Genomic DNA, 26,027 nt, shown 5'->3' on the forward strand with positions numbered 1-26,027 from the left:
CAGTTCAGTTCAGTCGCTCAGTTGTGTACAACTCTTTGCGATCCCATGAATTGCAGCACGCCAGGCCTCCTTGTCCATCACCAACTCCTGGAATTCACTCAAACTCACGTCCATCCAGTCAGTGATGCCATCCAGCCATCTATCTCATCCTCTGTCGTCCCCTTCTCCTCCTGCCCCCAATCCCTCCCAGCATCAGAGTCTTTTCCAATGAGTCAACTCTTCACATGAGGTAGCCAAAGTACTGGAGTTTCAGCTTTAGCATCAGTCCTTCCAAAGAACACCCAGGACTGATCTCCTTTAGAATGGACTGGTTGGATCTCCTTGCAGTCCAAGGGACTCTCAAGAGTCTTCTCCAACACCACAGTTCAAAAGCATCAATTCTTGGTGCCCAGCTTTCTTCACAGTCCAACTCTCACATCCATACATGACTACTGGAAAAACCATAGCCTTGACTAGATGGACCTTTGTTGGCAAAGTAATGTCTCTGCTTTTGAATATGCTATCTAGGTTGGTCATAACTTTCCTTCCAAGGAGTAAGCATCTTTTAATTTCATGGCTGCAATCACCATCTGCAGTGATTTTGGAGCCCCAAAAAATAAAGTCTGACACTGTTTCCACTGTTTCCCCATCTATTTCCCATGATGTGATGGGACCAGATGCCATGATCTTCGTTTTCTGAATGTTGAGCTTTAAGCCAACTTTGTCACTGTCCTCTTTCACGGTCATCAAGAGGCTTTTTGGTTCCTCTTCACTTTCTGCCATAAGGGTGGTGTCATCTGCATATCTGAGGTTATTGATATTTCTCCTGGCAATCTGATTCTTCCAGTCCAGCGTTTCTCATGATGTACTCTGCACAGAAGTTAAATAAGCATGGTGACAATATACAGCCTTGACGTACTCCTTTTCCTATTTGGAACCAGGCTGTTGTTCCATGTCCAGTTCTAACTGTTGCTTCCTCACCTGCATATAGGTTTCTCAAGAGACAGGACAGGTGGTCTGGTATTCCCCTCTCTTTCAGAATTTTCCACAGTTTATTGTGATCCAAAATCACTGCAGATGGTGACTGCAGCCATGAAATTAAAAGACGCTTACTCCTTGGAAGGAAAGTTATGACCAACCTAGATAGCATGTTCAAAAGCAGAGACATTACTTTGCCAGCAAAGGTTCGTCTAGTCAAGGCTATGGTTTTTCCTGTGGTCATGTATGGATGTGAGAGTTGGACTGTGAAGAAGGCTGAGCACCAAAGAATTGATGCTTTTGAACTATGATGTTGGAGAAGACTCTTGAGAGTCCCTTGGACTGCAAGGAGATCCAACCAGTCCATTCTGAAGGAGATCAGCCCTGGGATTTCTTTGGAAGGAATGATGCTAAAGCTGAAACTCCAGTACTTTGGCCACCTCATGCGAAGAGTTGACTCTTTGGAAAAGACTCTGATGCTGGGAGGGATTGGGGGCAGGAGGAGAAGGGGACGACAGAGGATGAGATGGCTGGATGGCATCACTGACTCGATGGACATGAGTCTGAGTGAACTCCGGGAGCTGGTAATGGACAGGGAGGCTTGGCGTGCTGCGATTCATGGGGTCGCCAAGAGTCGGACACGACTGAGCGACTGATCTGATCTGATTGTGATCCACACAGTCAAAGGCTTTGGCATAGTCGATAAAGCAGAAATAGATGTTTGTCTGGAACTCTCTTGCTTTTTCGATGATCCAGGGGATGTTGGCAATTTGATCTCTGGTTCCTCTGCCTTTTCTAAAACCTAGATCGCCGTTTTACCCCAATCCAAGATGGAAGGTCCGCGGCTTCACGCTGCTCCTGATGTCCCCTTCCTGTTGGCTATCCTGAAATTGGTTTTCCAATAATACGGTTGCTGATTGGTCAATTTTGGACGGTTGCTAAAGCGATTGGTGCAACCGCCCTTGGAGGGCGTTTCGAAAAAAAATTAAGTGCAAACTAGTTTTCGTGAGAGACGGAAAGGGGAGGAAAGGGAAAGCTTGAGGCGGAGGCGGAACCAAGAAAACGGCAGCTCGCATTGGTTCACTAGAGGCCTAGGGGCGGCTCTTGAACTCTCCTTCCTCGTGATTAGTCCAATTCAGGAAAAGAGGGCGGGGACTTAGGAGAGGCGGCAGAAGCGCCTGCTTCTATTGGTCATACCCGAAGGGCGGTGGAGTGCTCGCGGCGGCTGATTGGTGCTGGGGGTGAGGAAGGAGGGGCTCTGAGCCGGAGGTTTTGTTGTGAGGGTCGGTTGTCAAGCAGCGGCCAATCAGGCCAGGGGATGGAGGCAAGTGGGGGTCGCGCCTGGAGCGGAGCCTCGGCCTGCCGAACCGCAGCTGCAGGTGGAGTGGGCGAGGGGGCGAAGGGGCGAGGCGGCGAGGGGAGGTTGAGCCCTGGGCTGGGCCGAGCCAGGCGGGGCCACGCCGGGATGCGACGGAGAAGGCCCTGGGCAGAGGGGGGCCGGAGCCAGTACTGAGAGGAGTGGGAGGGTTAGGCAAGGCCGAGGGACCATTTCCAGCTTCGGGAGGGGCGGGACCGGTGTGGAGGCCCAAGGGGAAAATCCTGAGAGGCCGGAAGGAGAGCGGGGGGTCTGCAGGAGGAGGGGGGATGAATGGGGACTCTTGAAGCAGGAGAGTGAATGAATGGGGATACTGATAGCAGAGAGAAAGGGTGGGACTTAAGAGGGTCTGGCGAGGCAGGGGCCAAGTTAGGGAGCCCTGGAGACCGGATGTGCACACATAGGCGGCAGGGAGAAGGAGAGAATGGAGAACTAGAGAGGCAGACCTGGGGAATCCAGGAGAAAGGCTTGGGGGAGCGGATAGGAGACTCCATGAGGTCGCCTTTTAATGCTGAAGAGTCATACCGACTCATGTCCAGTCTGGAGGCCTAGTTCCCAGCGCTGTCCTTGGGAATGGCAGGGACCTGGAGTAGTTCCCTTGATACATACTGGACTCCCAGGGCCCTCTTCAAGACTCTCCCTAGAGAAAACTTAAGTCTCTCTCTCTCTCTCTCTGTCTCTCTCTCTCTCGGGTGCCTCTCGTGGCCCCCTAAACTTAGTCTCTGACTCCGCCCCCTTCCCATACGTCAGACAAAACTGACTCTCTGAGATCTATCAGAACTGCAGACATGTGGTCTTTCTTCCCCGCCCCACTGCAGCATTTCAGCTGCATTTCAGGCAGCCAGCCTCCTGGAACAGAACCTCCTCCCATCATCCTGGCCTCTGAGAGAACCTTCTTTTTCTCTGTGCTTCAGTCACCCTGCCTGAGATAGCCCCTCTCCAGATTCTCAAACCCAGCTTGCAGTGGAGCTCTTGTTTCTGGTGTCTTTGGTGGGTGTCTGTTTTTATCAAGTGGCCTTGGTCATCCAGGGAGCTGCAGCTGCAGTTCTGTAAACCCAGCGACCTCCTGAGCTTCCCCTGAGTGTTTACTAACAAGCCATCACCTCTGTTTGTATTCCAGCCCAGTGTTGAGCTGAGATGGCTCAAGCCTGACATTCCATGACCCAGGATCCCAAAAGGCATGCACAGGGTGCTGCTGTGGATGATTTAAAACCACGAGGTGGTCTGGAGACGAGGCATTCCCTCTGCCTGCATGTGTGGAAACTCCCTGCCAACTTGATTGGTGGATCTGGGGGGGATCCACCCCCACCCCACAAGGAAAGCACAGTCTATTGTGGGTGGAGCTTCAGGTGCCAGCCAGCTGAAGGATGGCCACCCCTGTGGTCACCAAGACAGCCTGGAAGTTGCGTGAGTGGCTTGCTTTCTTACCCCCTTTATCCCGGTAGCTGTTTGTTGGTGGGTGGCCTGGACCCTCAACCTTGTCTCCCATTCTTAGCACAAGGGGAGACTCCCAGGCTTTGGCATAAAAAAGACCAACATGCAAATCATGACTTTGGCACTGAGTGACATTGGCTCAGTGACTTAACCTCTCAGAGGTTTAGTTTCCTGTCTGTACGATGAGATCATCACGCTTCCATGCTAGAACTGCTGTGAGATTCAAGTGAGAAAATGAACATAATGAAGCACTTAACAGGATTTCCAGTTAGGCTAGCAGATGGGGTGGTGCCTCTCAAAGATGTCCTTGGTGTTTTCAGACGTCTCTCCAGTCAAGCTCCCCCATCAGATGAGAACATCTTGGGACTGGGGCGGAGGTGAGAGGGTAGGCAGAGGGCTGCTAATAACCTCTGCAATGTATCTGAATCCAGGTACCACCCACCCCCACCATTACTGTAAACTGACAACTCTAAACTCTTTGATCTTAGGACGCTTTTATATTCTTAAAACTTATTGAGAATCCCAAAGAGTTTTTGTTTATGGGACTCATATCTACCCACATTTACCACTTCAGAAGTGAATATTGAGACATTTGAAAACATAATGCACAAACACACTGTTAGTGATGATGTCATCACATGTCATGTATCTTCTGGAAAACTCCACCATATTCTTGTGAGCAGATGAGAGTATAAAAGTCAAACTCCATCTTAGTATTATGATAAAAGTAGTTTTGTTGTCTTGGATCCCCTGAAAGGATCTTGAGGGTCCCACGGTTCCCTGGATCATCTTTTGAGACCTGTTGCTTTGCACCTGGTGCCTCTGTGGGCCATGTTCCTCTAGTAATAACTGGTTGGCATAGATCTGGTGTGTCCAAACTGGTCATCCTTTGCTATGAGCTGTCCCTGGGCTGTTTTCAGAAGCAGGGCCGGGCTCCTCCACTTTTTAACTGTGAGAACCTGAGCAAAACTCTCTGCTGCGTCTCAGTGTCCTCATTTGTAAATGAGAAGATTGGGCCATGTTCAAATTGCTCCTCAGTCCCAGGGTTTAGGGAGAATCATGTTATGGGCTCCCAGGGAGGTGCACTTTGGACAGAATGGCTCTGTATTTATTGGGGTTATGTATATATATACCTTTAACAGCTGGTTTTTCCTGAGAAACCAGGAAAGAACCAGGCACTGGGGAGCCAGTGGAGGGCAAAATAGGCAAGGTCCCGGTACAGTGGGGCTTAGAGTCTGGGGAGCACAGCACATGGGAATCAGGTAATCACACTCACCTGACTCTCCTTCTCTGATTTCAAGCTGGAACTTGTGCTTTAAATCAGTTCACTACATGATAGAGGGGTGGGAGTAGAGGAGTGTGGTGGGCTACCTAAACAGCATGTGGCAGGAAGCTTGGTGGGTTTCAAGGTCTTGGAGGAGGCCATGGGCTGCAGCACTTTGGGGGAAGAATGTGGTGTCGCATAGGCTGGTAAGGTCTTCTGGGACCTTACCCAGCCCTTCTGAGGCTTTGCCTTTATCTGAAAGGTGAAGCCAAGCCATCGGAGCATTCAGGTGGGAGGCGACGTGATCAGGCATTTGGGCATCTGCTGACAATTTCATGTGCACAGCAGTTTCCGTGGGTATAAATTGTCTAAAGAGCTCAAAGGCCAAATGACCTCTGGCTCCTTGTGGCTCTAGAGTCTGAGGAGGATCAGAAAGTGCTTGTTGAAGCCTAGTTCTTTGCACCTTCTGTTGGCATGCAGGTGCTTAGCACTTCTGACCAGAACACAGTGTCCCCCTAGCTCTGGCTGGGATGTGGGGTCCAGAGTGTGCCCCTGAGCTTGGGAAACCAGCGTGAGCCTGGGGCCCCATGGTAGAGCAGCAGCCATCGGCCTGGCCTGCCGTGAGGACTTCTATTTGTTTGCATTTAAATTTGGTACCCAGGCCCGGGCCACTGCAGGATACCATCCCTCAGGCCAGACTGGGAGCTCTTGGGCCAGTGCCCTGTGCCGAAGCCTTCTCTGCCTGATGCCTAAGGAGTGCCCCCTCTCCCCACCCCACCCACTGGTCCCTCCAGGGGTTCCAGCCAATCCCCTGGTCAGGCTGCTTGCAGGGGAGTAGTCTGAGCCCTTCTAGAGGGGCCCAGTCTTCAAATTCCACTTGCCCTAAAATCTGTGGTTCCTTGGGCTGGATGCCCTGTCCCCGGAGCCACCTGCCCAGGCTGGAGCATGGAGACGAGGACCTCATCACTGTCACTCCCCACCATCTCTCAGCGCAGGGCCTCTAGCGGACACCCAGGAAACGTTCATGCTATGTATTGATGGCTGTCTCTGCAGGCAGCGGTCTGGAGATGCAGAGAGGGGTGACAGTAGGCCCAGGAGACCCAGTGTGGTGGGACCCAGCCCGAACTTTCCCTGGGAAGGCTGAGAGGCAGGGTGCGCAGCTAGGCCTCCTGGTGGGTCACGTGTGGAGGGCGTCACATGTAGGGAGTGTCTTCAGAGAAGGGGAGGGGCCGTGGGCTGGGGGGTCACAGTGCTCAGGCGGTTTGGCCTCTAGCTGGGTTGGGCAGTCAGTCTGGCCCAACAGAGGCTCATGAACAGATAACTCTGTGACCAGAGCCCCAGGGCACCCATACATCTGTGCTACAGTGTCCAGGGGACAGAAGGCTCCTTGCCGAGGTGTGGACCAGAGAGACGCCCAGCTTCCTCGACTCCAGGGGCAGGGTCCCCTAGGCCCTGGCTCACATTTGGGCCTGCCAGGAGCTCTCACCCGGCTGGGGCTGGCCCCGCCACCCCTTGAGGTGGGATGTCATCTGTGAGGTTGAGTTTGGGGCCTAGTCCCCCAGGCAGTTCTGGCATCCCCTGTGAGGCATGCCGCGTGGCCAGCATCCTTCCCCAGCCCAGCTTCCCAGCCTCCCTGCGGTCTGAGGCTGGCACCGCGGAGACCCCCAGGCAGGGCAGAGGCTGGAGCAGGCACCGTAGACGGGCCTCTGCAGAGCAGCTGCACCGCCCTCCCCCTCAGCATCGCCCAGGCTGGCCTCCCAGCTGCCTCAGCGCGTCAGCACGTTTCCCTCGTCTGTGTGGGGACACTGTTTCTTTTCTCCCTCTTCTTAGCAGAAACTACTCAGGCCCTGGCTCGGAGTCCCAAGCAGCCTCTTGGTTCCTTGCCTGTTCCTTCCCTGGCGATGCCCTCTGAGACTTACATCTGCTGCACCCTCACCCCCCCATGCCCAAGCCATGGGCCCTCGGGGCCACCCACAGTGACCTTACCTCCTTCTCTGTCCATTTGGCCCTCACACCTGACCCCTCAGTTCGACTGCCTCCTGCTCCCTCCTCACACAGCCCACCTCCTGGATTTCTCCTGGGCCGCAGTGCCCACTCTCCATGATGTCTAATCTGTAGCCTGCCTAGCAGCCATGAGTATTCAGCCCCTCAGAGAAGCTCACAGGATTGTCCTTAGTGAATCTTCAGCAGTCCAGTGAGCCACGTACCATTATTATCCCCATTTACCCCAGGACGAGTGCAGCACTCAGAGAGGGTGAGCAACTTGTCGAAGGCCACACTGCCTGCAATAGAGCGCAGACCAGAGCCCAGGCCAGGATTGTGACGCTGTGGGCTGAAGCCCTGGCTGAGCTCACCTGGGGACAGCTTGTTTGCCTTCGACCTATACAGTTCTGAAAATGGGTTTCCCCAAGCAGGAACACCAAGCGGCAGTTGAGAGGTTCTTAGGTGGTATGTGGGTCAATATTTCTTATTTCAATTGTTGTTTTTATTTTTCTTTTTCTATCATAGAAAAAATGTAGTGAACATATCAAGCTTGTAATTTTCATGCATGTTATTGCTTAAACGATAGAGCTAAATAAAAGTAGCAAGTCAGTTTTTAAAACTGATCATAGTAACTTAATAATAGTACCCATTCATATGCAGAAAAAGGAAAAAATTCATGAGGCTTAAGGGTAGGATGGGAGTGACTGAAGTTGAGAAATTATTTCTGTCTCAGGCCCAAGCCCTGCACTGTCTCACCGCTCATGGGGTGTGTCTGGGCACCAAAGGGAACCGCAGGGAGCAGGGCCCTTCTTCTGGGCTTCCAGTGCCAGGGATGGGGGCCGAGCAGGATAAGGCCCAGCCTGCCTCCACGTGGCCTGTCAGGCCCCCGACTGTCTTCTCCCTCTGCTCTTCCCTGTATAGAGGAGATCGTGGCCCACGCCAGCAATGTGTCCTCGCTGGTGCTGGGCAAAGCCTCGGGCCGGCTGCTGGCCACGGGCGGGGATGACTGCCGCGTCAACCTGTGGTCCATCAACAAGCCCAACTGCATCATGGTGAGGTTCGGTCGGTGGGCGGGGTGGGGCAGATGGGCAGACCAGGGATGGGCGCTGGGAGTGGGCAGCTCTGCAGAAACCCAGCACATCAGTGCTCCCCCCACACTTGTCTGCTCAGGGAAGTCCAGGACAACCCAGATGGCTGGGACAGTGGCCAGTCCTCAGGAATGAGGAGCGGGGGCGGTCATCTGGTTGTGGGAAGGAACTCTGGGGAGCCTGTATGAAAAGGCTAAAATAAGCCTACAGGCCCGAATCTGAGCCTCCCCTGCCCATTGACCTGTCGGCTCACCTGTCAGTTACATGCAGGGTTATTTTGATTCATTACCCACCTCATTCCACAAAAGGGATTGGAATGCCCCTGGTTGGAGCTGGTTAGAGGACTGGTTCTTTAATAGTGTTAATGAACTCAACTTCACTTGGCTTGGGAGCCAATACATGAGAGGCAAGTGTTGGTTGAAAGGAAAGGTTGCTTTATTCAGGAGGCTGGCAGCTGGTGGGGAGGCGGTCTTGTGTCCAATAGCCAGTTCCCTGCTATTGATCAGAGGGCAAGAACTTTTACAGGGGAGTTTCAGAGGTGTGTAGTTGATGCAAGGGAGCTACGTGCGGAGCAGCACAACCAGGTCTGGCGTCATCTTGAAGTCGGTTGTGCGGTGGTCCACCCAGCAGCACCTTCAGCCCCACGGTCTGTTTGTTCCCGTTTCTTTGAGGCCAGTTCTCAGAACTGTGGCATCTTAGGCTGTGGTGACAGTCTGGTCGTCATGTAGTCAGCTTCTTCCATCTGGTGGGAGTTTCGATATCTACAAGACAGCTCACAAGATAGGGTTCAGATCAGTATCCACAGTCCTTGAGAAGGAACCAAAGTTCCTCAACTTTGTTTAATGACTAAGCTCTTATTATTTGGTCCTATTTGACTGCTTTCCTTTGCTTCTTCTGCATTTTCCTTATTTCTCTGATTAAATTTGTTCTCTGACAAAAGTTTTTCTCCAGACAAAAGGCAGGCAAAGGACATGGAGGTGGGTGGCGTCTGTCCTAGGAAGGCCCTGTAGGGTTCTGCTCCCATTTCATTAGCACTGTCCCCCTGGTTACACAACTGTATTCAATGCCAAAAACCGTTTTCCAAAACAGGAAATCACACAGAAGGGAAACAAATACAGAAATGAGTTATATGCAGTTTGATTATCCAAGGACCATTACACCTGGTACTTGGGTCTGTGTGCTGCTAGGGCCTGATACAGACACAGGTGCGTGCACGTGTGTGCAGACTTGTGCCTGTGTGTACACGGGCAAACATGCCCACGTGCACACAAATATATAACAGCATGTTTCCAGTACACTGTCTTACTCTTCTGTAGCCTGTTTTTTTTTTTTAATATAGCAACAGTGCGAGTGTTTTCCTGTGTCAGCAAATACCCTTTTACAACACGATTTTTAATAGCTTTGTGGTATCCCATTGTAGGGTTGAGCCTGGCTCCCAGCGTGGAAGTCACCGCGAGGTTTTTGGCTCAGCCCAGCCACAGTGGGGCACATCCTCGTCTCCCTAAATCTTCAAACAGATCTGCAATCATAAGATTGAATCTGTGGGTGTGTACTGCTTATAAAGCTTTCAAAACATATTGCCAAACTGCCCTCCAGAAGTCAATTTACATTCTCATCGATGGCACTGAAGCTTGCCCTCTCCCCCTACAATCTTGCCGCACAGGGTGGTATTCTTTTGACTCTTGACCGAGTAAAGATAAAAAGGAGGTGAGGTTTATTAGTAGAAACATAATCAACTCAGTGTTCTTATGAGATCCAGCAGACAGCTGAGATCTGACCCAAACCACGGCCAGGGTTAAGGTCAGAACTGAGATCGGGTTAAGAAGAGAATTGAAATTGTTTTGGGGGTTTCAGATGTGTTTGCCTCTCCCTGAAAGTCCAGAGTAACACACCCTAATTGAAAAAGACTCAACAGAGGCTGGTCTGAATTGGGAAGAGTGTCCGTGTTTCCAGCAGAATCACTCCCGGGTCCTCTGGTTTCCAGAGCCCCTGCCTGAGAGCGTGGCTGGGTCCTCTGGTGGGGGTCAGCCCCTGGGGACCTGGGGGCTCCAGAGGCCGCTGACGGGTCAGACCTCAGTTCTGCCGTGAGGGCTGGGCCAGGCAGAGTAGAGATGAGAGCAGTTCTGCCTCTGGAGGGCTGGGCCAGGCAGAGTAGAGATGGGAGCACAGTCCAGGAGGACAGTGCTTTGGACTTGGGACTGAAGGGTCAGCTACCCCCCCACAGGGCCACTCCTGCAGGTGACGTTCCTGTCGGGAGCACAGCGGGCAATGGTGGAGCATGGCTGGGGTCTGGCCCACTTTCAGCCCTGGGAGCCGAGAGGCCTGGGGGGGCCACAGGATCCCTGCTTGATGAGCTTCCCGGGGATCCAGGATTGGGGGCAGCAGCTGAGGGTCTGTTGACACAGCGCACCAAAGCTGCTACCTTCTCTCCTCAGAGCCTGACGGGTCACACGTCCCCCGTGGAGAGCGTCCGCCTCAACACCCCCGAGGAGCTCATTGTGGCCGGCTCCCAGTCGGGCTCCATCCGTGTCTGGGACCTGGAAGCTGCCAAAAGTAGGTGTCCACGCCTGCCTCCCCCCACGCATGCCTGCGGTTGTGCTTGTCCCCAGCTTTCCTGTCCAGCCACTTTCTCCAGGAGGCCTGTGCTGACTAGGTTGGGTGCTACTCTCCTGGTTCAGTGACCAGATGGTGTGTTTTAGGTTCCAGGGCTGCTTTGGGAGGTCATCCTAGATCCCTCACGCGGGACCTGCTTCTCTCTTCCCCTGCCTCTCTCTCTCTCTGTAGGCTTGTAGGATTTTCCTCCCAGTGTCCTCAGGTTTCACAGTGAAGGGCCTTGGTGGGCATGTTCTCGTCCCTGTACTGGGTCCTCACTGGGGTCTTGGTCTGTAGACTCATGCCCTCAGTTCTGGGCCAAATAGGGAGTCCCACTTTCCCTAGAATGGGAGCTGCCTCTCAGCCTCACTGGCTGTTGCCACACGGGAATGTGGGCGCAGTGTTGCCAGCTCTACAGATTTTTTAAGAGAAGCTGGGAATCTGGGCGTTTATGTGGAATCCACCCATTTCTAAAGGTTGACAGCTAACTCAACATACTTTTCAGAACACTGTGCAGGCTGACACTCAGAGGTCCAAGTAAAACCTGTTTGCTCACTGCTTTTGCCAGCCTCTAGTCTGGACCTCGCAGCATGCCAGGTGGGAGGCCATCTGCTCCCTGAAGGATGGGAGAGGAAGGAGTTGCGTGGTTTTTTGCCGAGTCTGCCTCTCCCAGAAACAATGCCCTCTTTGCTTGGCTGAGACTTAAAGGTCATTCTGGCCTCTCCTCTGGTGCCTGCAGGATGCTCTGCTGCAGGATGGTGGCCAGTGGCCACATATGCCCAGTGGCCACACATGCCCAGTGGCCAGGTTCATTCTGCTCTCGTATAGGTGTTCCTCAAGTTAGGACCTCACTTGAGCCTCTTGGGTGGTACTTGCCCACCCAGTGGCAGACTGTTTCAGAAAGACAGAGCCCCAGGACCTCTTAGATAATAAACAGGGGCTGCGAGCTTAGCATCTCAGCATGCAGTCCCACTGCCTGGCCACACATAGGACCCACAAGGCGGGGGCATCGCTGGACAAGGGGCCAGGGAGGCTGGGCTCCAGCCAAGAAAGCAGAAAGGCTCAGGCAGCAGGTGGTTCACCTCTAGGAAGCCTCTGCCTGCACCCAGATCCCAGTGGAGGGTGCCAGCCATTCGCCATTCACAGAGGAGCAAGACATAAAGAGAAGGCAAGAGCTGTGATTTCACAGCCGTGACTCTCACGCACAAGGGAGCGTGAGGAATTTCTTGAGGTAGGCAAAGAATGGAGACTAAAGACGTCTGGAATTCCTGAGCCCTGGGCTCCCAGGGCTGGCTGTTCTACAAGCAACCTGTGACACATCCCAGACCTCACTCCCAGAGAGACTGACTCAGGAGAGGGATGGGCCCAGGATCTGGCTTTCATAAGCTTCTAGCTGGTTCTGATGCAAAACCAGGTTGACACTGTCTCCTTTTTTGACAGATGGGTAGACAGGCCCAAGGAGGGCCCTGAGCTTGGTAAAGACTCCACGGCTGGGGTGTCTGACCTCGAATCCTGGTGTCAGGACTCCCATCCCAGTGCTGTCTGCCCTGCCATTTGGCAGGGGTGGGTGGGTTTCAGTGACAGAAGAGAAACTTGCCCTCAGCATTCTCGGCAGGAAGAGGACCTCGGGCCCACCTCCACCCCCACCCATGTGGGAATGATACAGAGGCAAACTGGCACCTCTCGCGCAGAAAGGGGTTGGTAAAGGGTTGCCTGGCTGTGGCTTCAGTTGCCCATCACTGTAGGGTCCAACTGCTCAGCTGGAGGGTTTGGAAGTTCCCATGTGGGGTAGACAGGCCCTGGAGGCCCCTGCTCTCTGCAGCTCCTGGATCCCGTGACCAAGTGGGGCATCAGGAGGCTCCAAGAGTCCTCCCAGGACCGAAGAGCGAGGGCAGAAATCACATCAGAAGAATGTGGTCCTGCCTGCTTTCCATGGAGAGCCAGAGGGCGAGGGCGGGTCAGCCCAGGATCCCATAGGAAGGCAGTCTGGGCTTCATGAAGCCGGCCTACGCAGGGGTGGGACCTGCCGCATCCTCTGGGGTGGGGCAGGATTTTAGAAGCCTGACTCTGGGATGCAAAGCAGGTGGGCTGGCAGGGGCGGCGTGGACTGGAGCATGTGCGAGAGGAGTGTGTACCCTCCAGGGCCTGGACTGGGCTTGCATGTGCCCGAAGACCCCTTGGCCAAAAAGGCAGTGCTGAGCCCCCGGTGGCATGTGACAACTACAGTGTGGGGAGGGCAGCTGCTCAGATTGTAGGGTCTTTGAATTTTGTCCTTAAAGCATTATGTCTGGAGTCTGCTTGAACACCTGCTCCAACAGAGCACTCACCACCTCACAAGGCAGCCTGTTTCACCTTGGCTCAAACCTGAGGGTCACTGGACTGCCACACTTCTTTGCGCCAGCACCCCTGGCAAGATCAGTTTCATTCAAACAGCAGAATTATAAATCTTCTAAAAAGCAAGGCGTATGAGGCCAGAGAAAAGAGGCAAATTTGAGTGGTACCAGAGAAAGCTCTGATACAGAAACGCAAGCCTCCCTCATCCACCACCTACTGACATCCTGCTCAGATACCACCTCCTCCAAAAAGTCCCCCTGGATTTCTGTTTTCAACCTAGCAGCTTCTCCCCCACCTTGGACCGCTCCTGCATCCCTCTCCTCGCGCTGTCTCGGGTATGATGGGATGCCTGGCAGTCATAAGTTCCGTGTCCACAGGGCCTAAACCGAGTGCAGCAGCTGCTCGACTCTGCTGACTCCGGGGCTTCACTCTTGTGAGAACACGTTGGCACAAGCCCAGTGGCACAAGCCACATGGCGCTTGCAGGGAGTTTTCTGGGGGCTCATGTAATGGCAGAAATGGCTGGCATCTCTCGGGAGGAAAATAAGAAAAGTTAGTTGTTAGGGTGGTAGGACTCTAGTTGAGCTTCCTCCCCATCTTGAAAGTCTGTGTAACTGTTGTGTTTTTCTGTGCTGTCAGTATGAAAGCACACACAGAAACGAACACTGGAGCTCTTTCTCTGCTCGCCGTCCTGTTCGCCTCTCACACCACTGTCTGCTCTCTCCCTTGTTAGTCCTTCGCACACTTATGGGACACAAAGCCAACATCTGCAGCCTGGATTTCCACCCATATGGCGAGTTTGTAGCCTCGGGTTCCCAGGACACAAACATCAAGGTGAGACACCACTCAGCACCCTGGCTGTCCCAGGACTGGGCCGCCAGTGGAACCAGGCTGTTGAGTCCCACCCGAGGGGGTGGGCTTCGGCTCTGCGGGGGCACCTCCCACTTGTGCTGCAGCATCCATGTCCCCCCAGCCCCACCCAGGCAGGGAGATGTAGGAGCACTGGCCAGACATTTGTACTCGGAATGCCCAGCTTTACTGAGCAGTTTCCAGACCCCTGTCATTTTGGGGTGTAGTGACCTGGAGGTGCTCAGAGCCCCTCTCTGCTCATGGCCGTCTACTGCCCTCTGACCCAAGCTCCAGGACTGAGCTTGGCTAGGCCTCCCCAGCGCAGCCCAACTTTGTTGTGACCTGTCCTGACCCCGGCCCCTTTCTACTCCCCACTTCACAGCTCTGGGACATCAGGAGGAAAGGCTGTGTCTTCCGATACAGGGTAAGTGAGGCCCCTCTGTCCATCATTCCACAAGCACCCTGAGGGCATGGACCCTGGGGCGGTGCCCAGACCCTGGAAGGGGCTGGAGGAGCTGCTCATCCAGCCTGGGTGAGAACGTGAGAAACAAGAAGTCCAGATGAGAAACGTGCATCTGGAGCAGAGCAGGGGTGCGCTGGGTGGCCCACCTGGACACCCAGCTTTCCATGCCTCCCCACAGAACCGTGTTCACCGAACTGTGCTCCACAGTTTGTAGGCTGGTAATAGGTGTTATTAAGTGAAGTGGGTTCCTGTTCATATGAATTTCAAAGCACTGAGTTTAATAATTATTTTTCGAACTTGTTAGACCCTTTGACATAAGAGGAGGCATTTAACTCTCCAAAAAGAGGCACAGGACACATTGCTCCTCAACCTGTAAGACCATGAGGTCTTGATCTCCTGGAGTGTCCTGTAGGACTGGGGGTCCGTGACCACCTGTGGAAAGGCGTTTCTCTGTGGCACCTCCCGCAGGTGGCCTTCTGTCACCTCTCTGCCTGCTCCCGGGAAGCACTTGCTTGTGGAGGGCAGGGAGGAGTAGGGGGTGGGGAGGGAAGCCCACAGGGCCCAGCCCCTCCAGCGCTCATGCTGTGTCCTGTCCTCAGGGGCACAGCCAGGCTGTGCGGTGTCTCCGGTTCAGCCCCGACGGGAAGTGGTTGGCATCAGCCGCAGATGACCACACGGTGAAGGTAGCTCCCAGCCAGACGTGGGCCCAGGGCTGGGGACTGGGGTCTGCTGATTACACCCAGGTTGGGTCTTCACCTCCCTCCCCATCGGGCTCGCCCGCCCCAAGACTGTCCAGAGTGGGAGGTGGTTCGTGGATAAAGAGCACGGGCTGGATGAGAGGGTGATCCGGAGGCTGAGGACCAGGCTGGTCCTGACCTCCAGCCCACCCTGCCCCAGCTCTGGGATCTGACTGCTGGCAAGATGATGTCCGAGTTCCCTGGCCACACGGGGCCTGTCAACGTGGTGGAGTTCCACCCCAACGAGTACCTCCTGGCTTCTGGCAGCTCTGACAGGTGAGGAGGAGGAACAAGGCCTGTGGCCTGTGACTGCCGCACCTCTGTCCTTTGGATGTGTTTCTGTCCCAGTCTGTCTTTGGGTCCTGGGTGTCACATCCTACCTGGACTGAACTGACTGCCAACCAAGCCAGCCTGGGACCCAGTCACATCTCTCTCCTGACTCCAGTTCCCCGGCCCCAGTGTCCTGGGCCTTGCTGGGGTGTCTGGATCTAAGGCAGATGTCCACCTCCCACATGCTTAAGAGTGGCCCTGACCTGGGGGTGGGTGGGCAAGTGTCTGCAGAAAAGCGGGTTTTCCCAGCCACCGGCCTGCGGATAAACCAGCATGGGGCCTGGCTTTCTCTGCAGGACCATCCGTTTCTGGGACCTGGAGAAATTCCAGGTGGTGAGCTGTATCGAAGGGGAGCCCGGGCCTGTCAGGTAGGCGGGCGGTGGGCGGGGCCTCCTCCTGGCCGTGGGGCATGGCTGCGGTGGCCCTTTCCTTTCTCCACTTCCGCTCTGGTCCTGGGTTCCCCGGAGCCTCTCCAGAGGCTTCTGACCCACAGGCCCCTCTCGCCTGGCCCAGGAGCATCCTCTTCAACCCCGATGGCTGCTGCCTGTACAGTGGCTGCCAGGACTCGCTGCGCGTCTATGGCTGGGAGCCCGAGCGCTGCTTTGATGTGGTCCTCGTCCATTGGGGCAAGGTGGCCGACCTGGCCATCTGCAACAACCAGCTGGTGAGAGAGCCACCGCCCACCTTGCATCTTTCTGCCGGGCCGCCGGCCTCCCTCCCGCTCAGGTCCCCAACTCCCTCCTGGCCCTGTGGGGACCCTACCCTCAGAGCCCCATGAAGGGTCCCGCCCCAGCTCTTCCATTTCCTGCAGATAGGCGTGGCCTTCTCCCAGAGCAACGTCTCCTCTTACGTCGTGGACCTGACGCGGGTCACCAGGACAGGCACGGTGGCCCGGGACCCCGTGCAAGACAGCCGGCCTCCGACGCAGCAGCCGCCCCACCCCAGTGCCCCGCTTCGCCGCATCTACGAGCGGCCCAGCACCGCCTGCAGCAAGCCTCAGAGGTGGGGTGCTCGGGGCCTTGGAGGACACTGGGGGGTGCAAGAGGTGAGCCCCCCAGCCTCACCGCCCCCCCCTCCCCGCCTCCCTTTGCTCGGCCGGCCCCCCAGGGTGAAACAGAACTCGGAGAGTGAGCGCCGCAGCCCCAGCAGCGAGGACGACCGGGACGAGCGGGAGTCTCGGGCGGAGATCCAGAACGCAGAGGACTACAATGAGATCTTCCAGCCCAAGAACAGCATCAGTGAGGCTCTCCCCTCCCTTCCCATCCCCGCCTAGCCCCACCATTCCCCTCTGGGACGCAGAGGCAGATGGTCCTTTCCAGGATGGTGTCCACGTTGCTGCGCCCCCCTAGCCTAATTTCTCACCCACATCTGGGCCTGGCTCTGTCCCCAGGTCCTCTAGGCCCCAGCAGAAGCCCAGCAGCCCCTTGGTGCTCAGCTTGCCAGGGGCCAGGGCATGAGGAGGGGCAAGCCTGAGGGTTCAAACCCTAGGAACAGATCACGGTCTACAGCTGTATGTGTACCCTGGAACCACTTGCCCATCTCCTGCATCCTATGGGGCCCTGGGGTCCCCGCTGACTGGGCCCTGAGGGCTCAGACAGCAGCCCTGGGCTGGCCCATGTGAGTCCCCAGCCCCCTTCACCTCTGCAGGTCGGACGCCACCCCGAAGAAGTGAGCCCTTCCCTGCACCCCCAGAAGATGGTGAGTCGGGGCAGAGCCTTGCCTCCCGGGCTCCCCAGTCTTCCTCTTCCAGGCTGCCCCTCCCACAGGACAGTTCCAAGCCTCTCTCTCCCCTTGGGTCTTTTCCCTCCATTCACCCAAAAAGCACCTAGTGTGTGCCAGGTGCTGTGCTAGACCCTGGTAACAGCGTGAAAAAGTAGGCAGGTGCTCACACCCAGTGAGGAAGGCAGGTGGTAGACAGCCGTGTGGGAGGAGGAGCCAGGCGTGGTGAGAGGCACTAGGGCTCGTGTAAATGGGGAACTGTGAAGCTCTGCAGAGGCGGTGCATCAGGCAGGGCTGGGGACCAGGTGAGGAGATGGGAGGGAACAGCCTCAGGTGGGAGGGAGCTAAGAGGAGGGCGGGGGTTTGGGGGGCCAGGTCCCCAGGCCCTGGGAGTTGGGTTTCGCTGCTGGAGGATTTAAGAAGGGGGAAAAACCTGATCTGCTTTATGATTGGAGAAGGTGGGACGGGGCACCCTCATCTTCCAGCCCAGCCTCACCCCTCCCCCGCCATCAGCTTTCTCCTCAAGGGGCCATCTTCCCGAGCCCCTAAAGCTGGGATCCTGAAGCACGTCTCTCTCCCACACTCCTATTCACCATCCACTCAGCACCAACCCCCCCTGCAAAACACACTCCATTCCTAGTGAGGTGTCAGGGCCACCACTCCCTGGGTCCCATCCACACGTGGTGCTTGGTTCCTGCTTTCTGCCAGACCTGTGGTTGAGTAGGTGGAGAGGGAGGGGCCAGGCCCACCCCCTCCGCCAGACCTCCCCTGTTAGAGGTGAGGCGCCACCCAGAGTCCCAGCCCAAGCCCTGCCTTCCCGCCTGTCCCTTCTCCCGACCTGACCTGACCCAGTGATCTTTCCCTTCTATCTCCAGACATGGCCACAGCCAAGGAGGCAGCAAAGCCCAGCCCAGCCACAGACGCACAGTTCCCGGTGCCAAACATATGTCCAGGCGGAGCGGGCACGGTATGAGGCTCAGAGAGGGCCTGGTGTCCTGAATCAGGGCTGGGGTGACCCTTGCTGGAGAGAGGGGCAGAGGGGGAGGCCTTGGGCTGGCTGGCTGCCTGCTAACTCCAGACCCTTCCAGCTTGAGGTCCTATCCCGGCCCCCAGTTGTCACTTCCACCCCTGCACCCAAGGCCGAGCCTGCCATCTTTCCTGCCACCCGCAATGAGCCCATCGGACTGAAGGCCTCCGACTTCCTGCCTGTGAGTGGGGGGCCCAGGCTGAGAGTGGGTGGAGGCCCATGGGGCAAGGGCAGAACTTGGCTGCCAGCATCCGGGCACCCGTCCCACACAGGCCGTGAAGATCCCCCAGCAGGCAGAGCTGGTCGATGAGGATGCCATGTCCCAGATCCGCAAAGGCCATGACACCATGTGCGTCGTGCTCACCAGCCGCCACAAGAACCTGGACACTGTGCGGGGTGTGTGGACCACAGGCGATATCAAGGCAAGTGCCACCTCTGCCTGGGCTTGGAGCTGAGCTGAGAATAGAGCTTCCTGGAGTGGGGTTGGAGGGGTGGCAGGCGGCTCCGGTCACCACACCTTGCAGTTTTATGTACACACCCCAATAAAGCCCATGATCACATCACACCCAGGCAGGGCCACTGTGTCCCTGGTCCCCACTAACAGGTGCTCTGTTTGCACAGACATCGGTGGACTCAGCCGTGGCCATCAATGACCTGTCTGTGGTCGTAGACCTCCTTAACATTGTCAACCAGAAGGCGTGAGTGGCCATGACGGGGGATGGGAGGTGGGGGGCGTGGGCAGGGCCAGGTGCTGAGAGCACGTGTCCCTGGCCCTCTCCCCAGCTCCCTGTGGAAACTGGATCTGTGCACCACGGTTCTGCCGCAGATCGAGAAACTTCTGCAGAGCAAGTATGAGAGGTACGCGTGGGGAAGCCACACCTGCCTCACAGCGGGGCGGGGTGGAGGTGGACCACAGGAAAGACCCCCAGGGCTGGGGCACGTGTGGGGGGGCTGCACCACGCTGCTGTCCCCTCCGAAGTTGGAAGGCCAGTGACCACAAGTCCATGCTGCCTCTGGCCCCGGCTCTGCCCCGCTTTGTCTCCGTGAGCCATGCGCTCTGTGTGTTTGATTCTATCCATCCCTCTGCCCTTGCAGCTACGTCCAGACGGGCTGCACCTCCCTGAAGCTGATCCTGCAGCGGTTTCTGCCCCTCATCACAGACATCTTGGCGGCCCCGCCCTCTGTGGGTGTGGACATCAGCCGGGAGGAGAGGTGAGGAACCCGGGCAGTGGGGAGGGCTGTGTGGCGTGTCTGTGTCTGTGTGTGCATGCCACGTCAGGCAAGAGCACACAGGCCTGCTTGTTGATGGGCCTGGTGAAACAGCCAACAGAGGCAATCACTGTGCCTGGGACAGTCGCTCAGGGCACGCGGTGGGGTTACCAGAGCCTGGGCTCCTCCATGGCCTGGTCTGGCCTGGGCCCTGCTCTTTGGGTCTCAGCCTTCCCCTGGGAGGAGGGCTGGTGTGGTTAGTACAGGAAAGGCCCTGGGGTTGGGCGGGGGTCATGGGACTGTGCCGGCTGGCCACCTCCAGTGCTGACCCTATGCCCACAGGCTGCACAAGTGCCGGCTCTGCTACAAGCAGCTCAAGAGCATCAGCAGCCTCGTCAAGAGCAAGTCGGGTTTGAGCGGCCGCCACGGCAGTGCCTTCCGCGAGCTGCACCTGCTCATGGCCAGCTTGGACTGAGGGGCCCAGAGAGTGGGGGCACCCTCAGGCCTGGCCTTGGCCCCCACTCCTGTTCCCTGTACGCCCACCAGCCCATAGAGCCTCTGCCCGGCCCCCACTGCTGCCCTGTGGCCATCCTGGAGGCAGCAGCGCTGGCCCACTGGCTACTCCTCAGCCCTGAATTCTGACAACTTCTCTGCAGCAACAGTTGCCCAGCTTTGTCCAATTCCTGCTTCCTGGGGTAGTGAACTGAGCCCTGGGGCTGCTGCTGTAAGGGGCTGCTGCTGTAAGGGGCTGCTGCTGTAATTTATAAGGTGAATTTTATTAAATTTGTAACTATTCCCTGCTTTCCTTGCTGGGAGGTGCATCCTCGGGCAGCCACAAGGCTCTCCTGGGCCCCTGATGGCTTCTTCAGAGAGCAGACCGTTCCTTCTCCCAAGACCCAGAGGTGGTGCGCCACGCTGGGTGGCCAGCAGGGGGCAGCAGAGTGATGGGCCGGTGGGAAGGGGTCAGTTCAGACTAATCTGGGGGAAGGTGGGCACAGCAACTCCCTGTTTCATGGCTAGAAGAAACAGGTGAGGGGTGGGCTCAGGCTCTCCAGCCCAGCCCCTCTGTCTTAGCCACTCCCACCTGTCCAGTGGATGCCTCTGAGGCCAGTCAGCAGCTGTACCCTGCAGGGGGCTGGGACTCCAGCCTTGCAGTGGGGCCACTTACTGTGGTGGCTGATCCAGAGCTCACCGCCCTCCCTCCACCCCCGGAGGCCTCCAGGGATGGGACCAGAAAGGCCACTACCCCATGCTCTGAACAGCTGCCCCTCCCTGCAGGGCCCCTAGTGCTGGCTGGCCAGAACAGCTCCCCTGACCCAGAGGTCACCCTGCTTCTCCTCCTGAGGCCACTTCAGCTCATTTGGTGCAAGGACCCCACAGAGCCCTGCACATGTTTCCCCAAGGCTGGGACCAGGTGCAGACCAGCACCACTTCCACGGTGGGGAGCCTGGTGGGCATGGCACCCATGGTTGGGGTGCTGTAGGCAGAGGGAGGAGGCGGGTAGCACTGACCTATGGCCATTCACCTAAGGGGGCAAGGCCAGGGCAGACGGCAGGCAGTGGAGTAGGGACCACTGTGGCTAGGTTTTTGGCAAGCCTTTGGAGAGCTTGAGTTTCCCGTTTATTAGGTGAAGGTGCCAGTACTTGTATGGGTCAATCATGATAAGGATGGGGGGAGGACACTTGATCCTGACTTAGTGGGTGACAAGCCAGAACTGGGGAACCACCCACAACATGCCAACACCCTGCTCCCTGCATCTGATCAGGGGCTCACAAGACCAACTCTTCCAGACAGTGCTTGTGTAAAAAGGTTATTTAATAAGTAAAAATGGCTAAGCTTCCAAAAGTTCTTAAATAGGATTTCAGAGGGAGGAAAATGTCAAGAGGCTAGTGAGCAGGGAGACAGCCTGGTGCCAGGCAGAAGAGGGGAGCAGCAAGATCCCCACCCACTGACCTCCTGCCGGCCATAAATAAAGCCCGACCCGCCGCGGGAGCGGGCCTCCTGTGTACATCTAGGAACACTATACATGCCTGGCGAGATGCTCTACTCCCGGAGAAGAGCAGGACAGGGCTGCCCACCAACCGCCCAGCTCCCACAGTTCCTGTGCCTTCTGGAGAGGCCCTGCGGGCTGGGGAGGGTTGGGCCAGCCCAGGCGAGGGCCCACCCTCCCACACGACACACTTGCCCTCCCCGCAAGGGCCCACACTGATGGCCTGGGCCTGCCCTTCCAGCCCGTGCCACCTGCACCCAGAGCCACAGCCAAGAGACGTGGTTTCCTTCTGAACATGTTTCTCATCTCTAAGGGGAGATGGGGTCAAAGAGGCGCCTCCACTCTGGCCTCTGCCTTCACAGGCTCCAGACGCTGCAGCAGGGGTGGGCCAGCCACGCATGGAGACCCAGTCGCTGGTCCCTGGTCCGGCAGGGTGGGCATGTCCATCACACAGGCAATGGCCTGGACTTCCCTATGGGAGGGGATAGGTTTTGTCAGCACCGGGACTGTCAGCCTCTGTCCTAGAGCAGGAGGCAGCCGGGCAGAAGCACACAGACAGCAGGCAGCGAGCCCCAGACCCAGCCAGCTTCCCGGCACAGCCCTGCAACCCGAGGCGGCCAGGCAGGCGGGTGGGCGGGCAGCCCTGGGCTGCTGGCCCCCACACTCACCTGGAGACTCTGCAGCCCTAGCCGTCAGGCTGAAATCAAAGCAACAGGTGTCTCACTGGTAGGCTTCCCTTGGGCTGGGACCCACCCCCCAGGACCCTGCTGCCCATACCCCCTTTAGACTCAAAACATTTGCCAGGCCCTTCTGTGAGGGGGTCAAGCTGGGGACTGGAGCCCCGGATTCTAATCACCCATCCACGGCCTAGTTGGGAGGCCATGTCTTTCATGAACCCAGCCTCAGAGAATTGCGCCCTGGGCCTCACATCAGCAGCCTAGCTAGGAGTCCAGAGGGCTGGCCTCCCCTCCTGACACTCCATCTCCAAGGGGCCTTCAGTTTCCCATCAATAAAATGGACCCAGCACTGTCTGCCCTGACTACTTCCCAGGGCCAAGGAAGGTTGTGAAAGTGGTCTGCAGAAGTTTTATAAATTTAAAGCCCACTCCAATAAGGGCAGCCCAGTGGCTGTGATCAGCCTATGGGGGAGGCTCCCCACCCTGGCTCACTCCCTGAAGACTCACCTGAGGGCTGCAGCTTCCTTCTGATGGAGCCTGGGCGGCTAGTGGTCCCAGAGCCGGGGGCCGAATGGGCTCGCGCTGAGGGCTGTGGTGTCTGGCAAGCTGACTCCCACTGTGGGCAGAGAAGGGCAGGTGGGTGGGTCCCCTGCCACCCATGTGTTTCCCTCCCCAGCCACCCCAAACTGTTTTCTCATCTGCAAAATGGACATGACAATGATACAATAACTATGGGAAGACGGAATTAATAAAGAAGTAAACACTACTGAGCATCTGTGTGCCAGCCTGCACCTCCCTGCCCCACGTCCAACCAGCTGATGACCCCTAGGTACCTCTGAGGTCAACAAAAACGCCTGGACTGAAGAGACTACTGGGTTTGGGTTCAAGTTCTGGCTCCACCTGCTCTGGTATGTTCCCCTCTTCCCCACTCCAGGCTGTCCTCCCCGCCACACCCTCCCTTCTGCCCATGACCGGAAGTCTTTGACCCAGTGCCGGCGGGGGTCCCTGTACCTCTAGGTGCTCCTGGCTGGACCATGACCCGAGCTCTGTCCTGCGGGACCCAGGGCCCAGCTCCACAGAGCGCACCCTCTCAGCAAACTTGAGGGAGTAGAGCGTCTCACTGGTGTTCTTCTCCACAGGGGACACCTAGGGGACACACGAGAGCTCACTCTCCACCTGGCTGGCCAGCTGTCCTCACGGAACTGGAAGGGGCATCAGAGGGAGCTCACAACCAGGGGATTCTAGAAGGCTCCCTGGAGAAGACGAGAAGGAGGGGAGCTGGGGTGGGGTGGGGGGGGCAACTTCACCAAGGTGGCTGAAGTGGAGGAAGCTGCAAGCAAAGAGTGACTGTGGCCAGGTCTGTTGGGAAGGCTATGGGGTGGGGGGCACATGTCACTGACTCTGAAGCTGCTGAAGACAAGAGGCTTTTCTCTGCACAGCCTGCGGGCTACCTGGGCTGCAGGGGAAGGAAGGGGGTGGGAACCCCTGTTCTTGGAACTGGCCAAGTCTGTACACACTGATGGCCACACTGTCCGGCCCACCTGAGGCCCTCACCTGCACCACCATGAGGGTCTTGCTGTCCCCGCTGAGCGAGTCCTGCAGCAAGTAGGTGAGCTTGGAGTTGCGGAAGGGCACGTGGCCCTGACGGGAGCGCAAGGCGGCAATGACATCGCCCAGGGCTGACAGCGACTTGTTGATGTGCTGCGCCTCCCGCAGGCGGCTGCCCTCCGCCCCCGACTTGCCCACGCGCTCCGAGCCGGCCAGGTCCACCAGGTTCAGCTTCCCTGTGGGGAGGGCGCGGGCAGGTCAGGGCCGCCCCGGGAGAGGCAGAGGTGGGGGTGCTCAGGCAGGGCGCTGGGGGTCCTGGCTCACCTGTGGTGCGGAGGCCGGTGCTGCAGTCCACGCCGCGCACCGTCACGATGAGCAGGGCGTGCGAGCGCGAGCTGTGCTCGTTCAGGTTGGTGAACTCCGTGGTGCGGTTGGTGTGGCCGAACTCGAACACCTGGAGGTGGGAAGGCCGACGCACCGGCTTTAGAGTGGGGTCTTCGAAATCCCCAGTCCTGGGGCATCCCTATCAGGGGGCGTCACCCGCTAACCTCCTCAGCGGGAGGAAACAGGCTCCCAGAGGCCTGCGGACCCAAAAGAGCCTGCATCTGAGCCCTATCCCTTCGGGCGGAGCCGATCCGCTGTGGGCGGAAGCCTCCCAGCGTTGGCCCGCCCAGCTCCTCACCCTGTTGATGTCCTCCACGCTCTGCACCTGGAACTCGGTCAGCCCCGGCACGTATAGCTGCCCGCTGCCATCTGGACACAGCCGGATTTCCAGTTTCTCCTGGGGCTCCTGTCCCAGCAGGTCCCTGAGGGCAGGAAGGACGGTCACGCCCTCCTCCCAGTCTGCCTTCTGCTTACACTTGCACCGCCCCCCGCACCCCCCCAACCAGCCTGGAATGTTCTCCCAACCATCACACTTCAGGATGCCTTCCTGGACACCAAGGGGCTCAGCCCTTCTCCCTCCCCAGCCCCAGCTCCTCTCGGGCACTCAGTTTGCTGAAGGGCAGAGGCAGGAATGTTCCCCAAAAGTCCTGGGGTGGTGGTAACTCCAGTCCCCATGCTGCACTGAACCCCTGGAGGCAGGTTTCCCCAAGACCCCACTCTCACTTTTCACCACCCAGTGCAGCCTGCAGGTAGGGTGAGGGCACTTCCAGAGGAAAGGAGGGCCTTGGTCTGGGTGTCCCAGGTGGGCTCAGTGGGCCTCCCCCCTCCTGCCTGCTAGTGCCTGGAACCGGTGGATTCTCTGGGCCTAGTCACAACATTCAACTCCCACCTGAGGCCCCCATCTGAGGGCCCTTCACCTGAGGGCCCCTCACCTGAGGACCTCATTGTAGATCTCTGCGGCACTGACGGTGATGGTGTATTCCCAGTCGGACGCTTTCTCCTGCACCTCAGAGAAGAGCAGCCGCAGGGCCCGCTGGTTGATGCCTGGGTTCTCAGGGGTCCCCTGGGGTAAAATCAAGGCCCCAGTGAGCCAGGCCTCTCCCCTTTCCCCACAAAGGCTGACCTGTGCAGATACTCCCCACCTGCTCTGGCTACCCCTCCCAGGCCGGCCTCCCCAACTTAAGCTGTCACATGCCAGCCTGCCCCCTAAACACCCTCCACCAGCTACAAGCCGCTTCACCTCCTTGGGCCTCAGTTTTCTCACCTTTAAAATGGCCCCACCCTGCCAAGATTGGGCCTGAGACTTAAAGCAGAGCACCAGGTGGAACTTGGCCTGGGCCCTGCACACAGGGCCTGCTGATGGACACCTGGCCCTGCTGGGCCCCCTGGGAGGAGCCACTGGGAATGTGTGACTTCCCTGCTGCTGCCCAGAGTTGGGGCTCAGTGTCAGGTGGGCCGTGAGCCAGGTTCTGCGGGAGAGCTGGCAAGTGAACTGGGGCCGGACAGGCTGGCTGGCCTTTCTAGAAACAGTCTGGAGTCCTCACCTGGGCCTCCCTTTGGATGGCACCTTCCACCCCCACTTCCGCTTCTGCCACTGGGGCCTCAGTGTCCTCCCCACACCCTCCAGCCCCGTGGCCTCTGCCCCGCTGTCCCCTCTGCCCCACATTCCTCTCTGACTGGCTTCGGTGTCTGCACCAATGTCACCTCCTCAGGGAAGCTTCCTTTCCCTCCAAACACCAGATCCCCCCCCACCTCACTGTTGGTTCCTTGTTCCTGGCTGAATTTTCCTCTCTAGCACCTGGAGGACACATGGTGACTTGCCGTGGGCACTGCCATCTCCCCATGGGTGGGCCAGCTCCTCAGGGCAGGCGCTCTGGTCACGGCTGAGCCCCAGGCAGGGTGCCTGATGCACGTGGAGCCTCAGCCTGGATGAGTTGGAGGATGGGTGCCCCTGGTGTCACCTCAACTCTGGGCACCCCAGACAGAGCTGGGAGCCTAAGGGTGTTGCACACACTCCCCTCAACCACCCCCTCCCCCTTCCCATCTTCTTTTGGCCTGCCTCTCACTAA

At 57.4% G+C, this 26,027-nt stretch overlaps 2 protein-coding genes across 52 annotated transcripts in view; one reads left to right on the forward strand and one right to left on the reverse strand.

The window, feature by feature from the left end:
* The first annotated feature begins 2,212 nt into the window (after positions 1-2,212).
* On the forward strand, positions 2,213-20,155 carry KATNB1 (katanin regulatory subunit B1). 10 transcript variants are annotated; one of them, XM_086350895.1, is made up of 21 exons: positions 2,262-3,322; positions 3,453-3,739; positions 7,935-8,065; positions 9,522-9,646; positions 10,537-10,654; positions 13,760-13,860; positions 14,258-14,299; positions 14,938-15,021; positions 15,236-15,351; positions 15,702-15,773; positions 15,919-16,069; positions 16,217-16,407; positions 16,513-16,643; positions 17,053-17,103; positions 18,000-18,091; positions 18,213-18,332; positions 18,424-18,573; positions 18,773-18,849; positions 18,935-19,009; positions 19,247-19,363; positions 19,703-20,155. In XM_086350895.1, the coding sequence occupies exons 6-21, from the start codon at positions 13,774-13,776 to the stop codon at positions 19,833-19,835; spliced, it is 1,689 nt and encodes a 562-aa protein (XP_086207021.1). In that variant the 5' UTR covers positions 2,262-3,322; positions 3,453-3,739; positions 7,935-8,065; positions 9,522-9,646; positions 10,537-10,654; positions 13,760-13,773; the 3' UTR covers positions 19,836-20,155. The 10 variants fall into 10 exon arrangements, with proteins under 10 accessions (XP_086207018.1, XP_086207014.1, XP_086207021.1 ...); XM_086350894.1 differs by having other exon boundaries at positions 2,262-2,336; XM_086350892.1 differs by lacking the exon at positions 9,522-9,646 and having other exon boundaries at positions 2,213-2,281.
* A 1,002-nt stretch (positions 20,156-21,157) lies between these two features.
* KIFC3 (kinesin family member C3) overlaps positions 21,158-26,027 on the reverse strand; it is a 57,086-nt gene continuing 52,216 nt past the window's right edge. For 21 of the 42 annotated variants that reach the window (XM_086350865.1, XM_086350850.1, XM_086350859.1 and 18 more), the window contains 8 exons: positions 24,891-25,021; positions 24,257-24,380; positions 23,899-24,028; positions 23,581-23,810; positions 23,038-23,172; positions 22,534-22,642; positions 22,019-22,047; positions 21,158-21,822 (listed from right to left, as the gene is read on the reverse strand). In XM_086350865.1, the coding sequence (XP_086206991.1) occupies positions 22,043-22,047; positions 22,534-22,642; positions 23,038-23,172; positions 23,581-23,810; positions 23,899-24,028; positions 24,257-24,380; positions 24,891-25,021 (864 nt within the window). In that variant the 3' untranslated portion in view covers positions 21,158-21,822; positions 22,019-22,042. Of the gene's footprint in view, positions 21,823-22,018; positions 22,048-22,533; positions 22,643-23,037; positions 23,173-23,333; positions 23,483-23,580; positions 23,811-23,898; positions 24,029-24,256; positions 24,381-24,890; positions 25,022-26,027 lie in introns of those variants that run through there. The other 21 variants (XM_086350862.1, XM_086350847.1, XM_086350858.1 and 18 more) reach the window with 2 other exon arrangements.

Source organism: Bos grunniens, chromosome 18, assembly GCF_055505025.1.
Source record: "Bos grunniens cultivar Pamir isolate PY7600 chromosome 18, Bosgru_T2T1.0, whole genome shotgun sequence".
Taxonomy (NCBI): Eukaryota; Metazoa; Chordata; class Mammalia; order Artiodactyla; family Bovidae; genus Bos; species Bos grunniens.

What these genes read in the sequence shown, in the direction of transcription:
- KATNB1 (XM_086350888.1), top strand. Translation starts at nt 3,491, where the DNA reads ATGACCCAGGATCCCAAAAGGCATGCACAGGGTGCTGCTGTGGATGAT. An exon ending in GTCCAGGCGGAGCGGGCACG is followed by an intron (nt 18,092 to 18,212) that starts GTATGAGGCTCA and finishes AGACCCTTCCAG; the next exon opens with CTTGAGGTCCTATCCCGGCC. An exon ending in AGGCCTCCGACTTCCTGCCT is followed by an intron (nt 18,333 to 18,423) that starts GTGAGTGGGGGG and finishes CGTCCCACACAG; the next exon opens with GCCGTGAAGATCCCCCAGCA.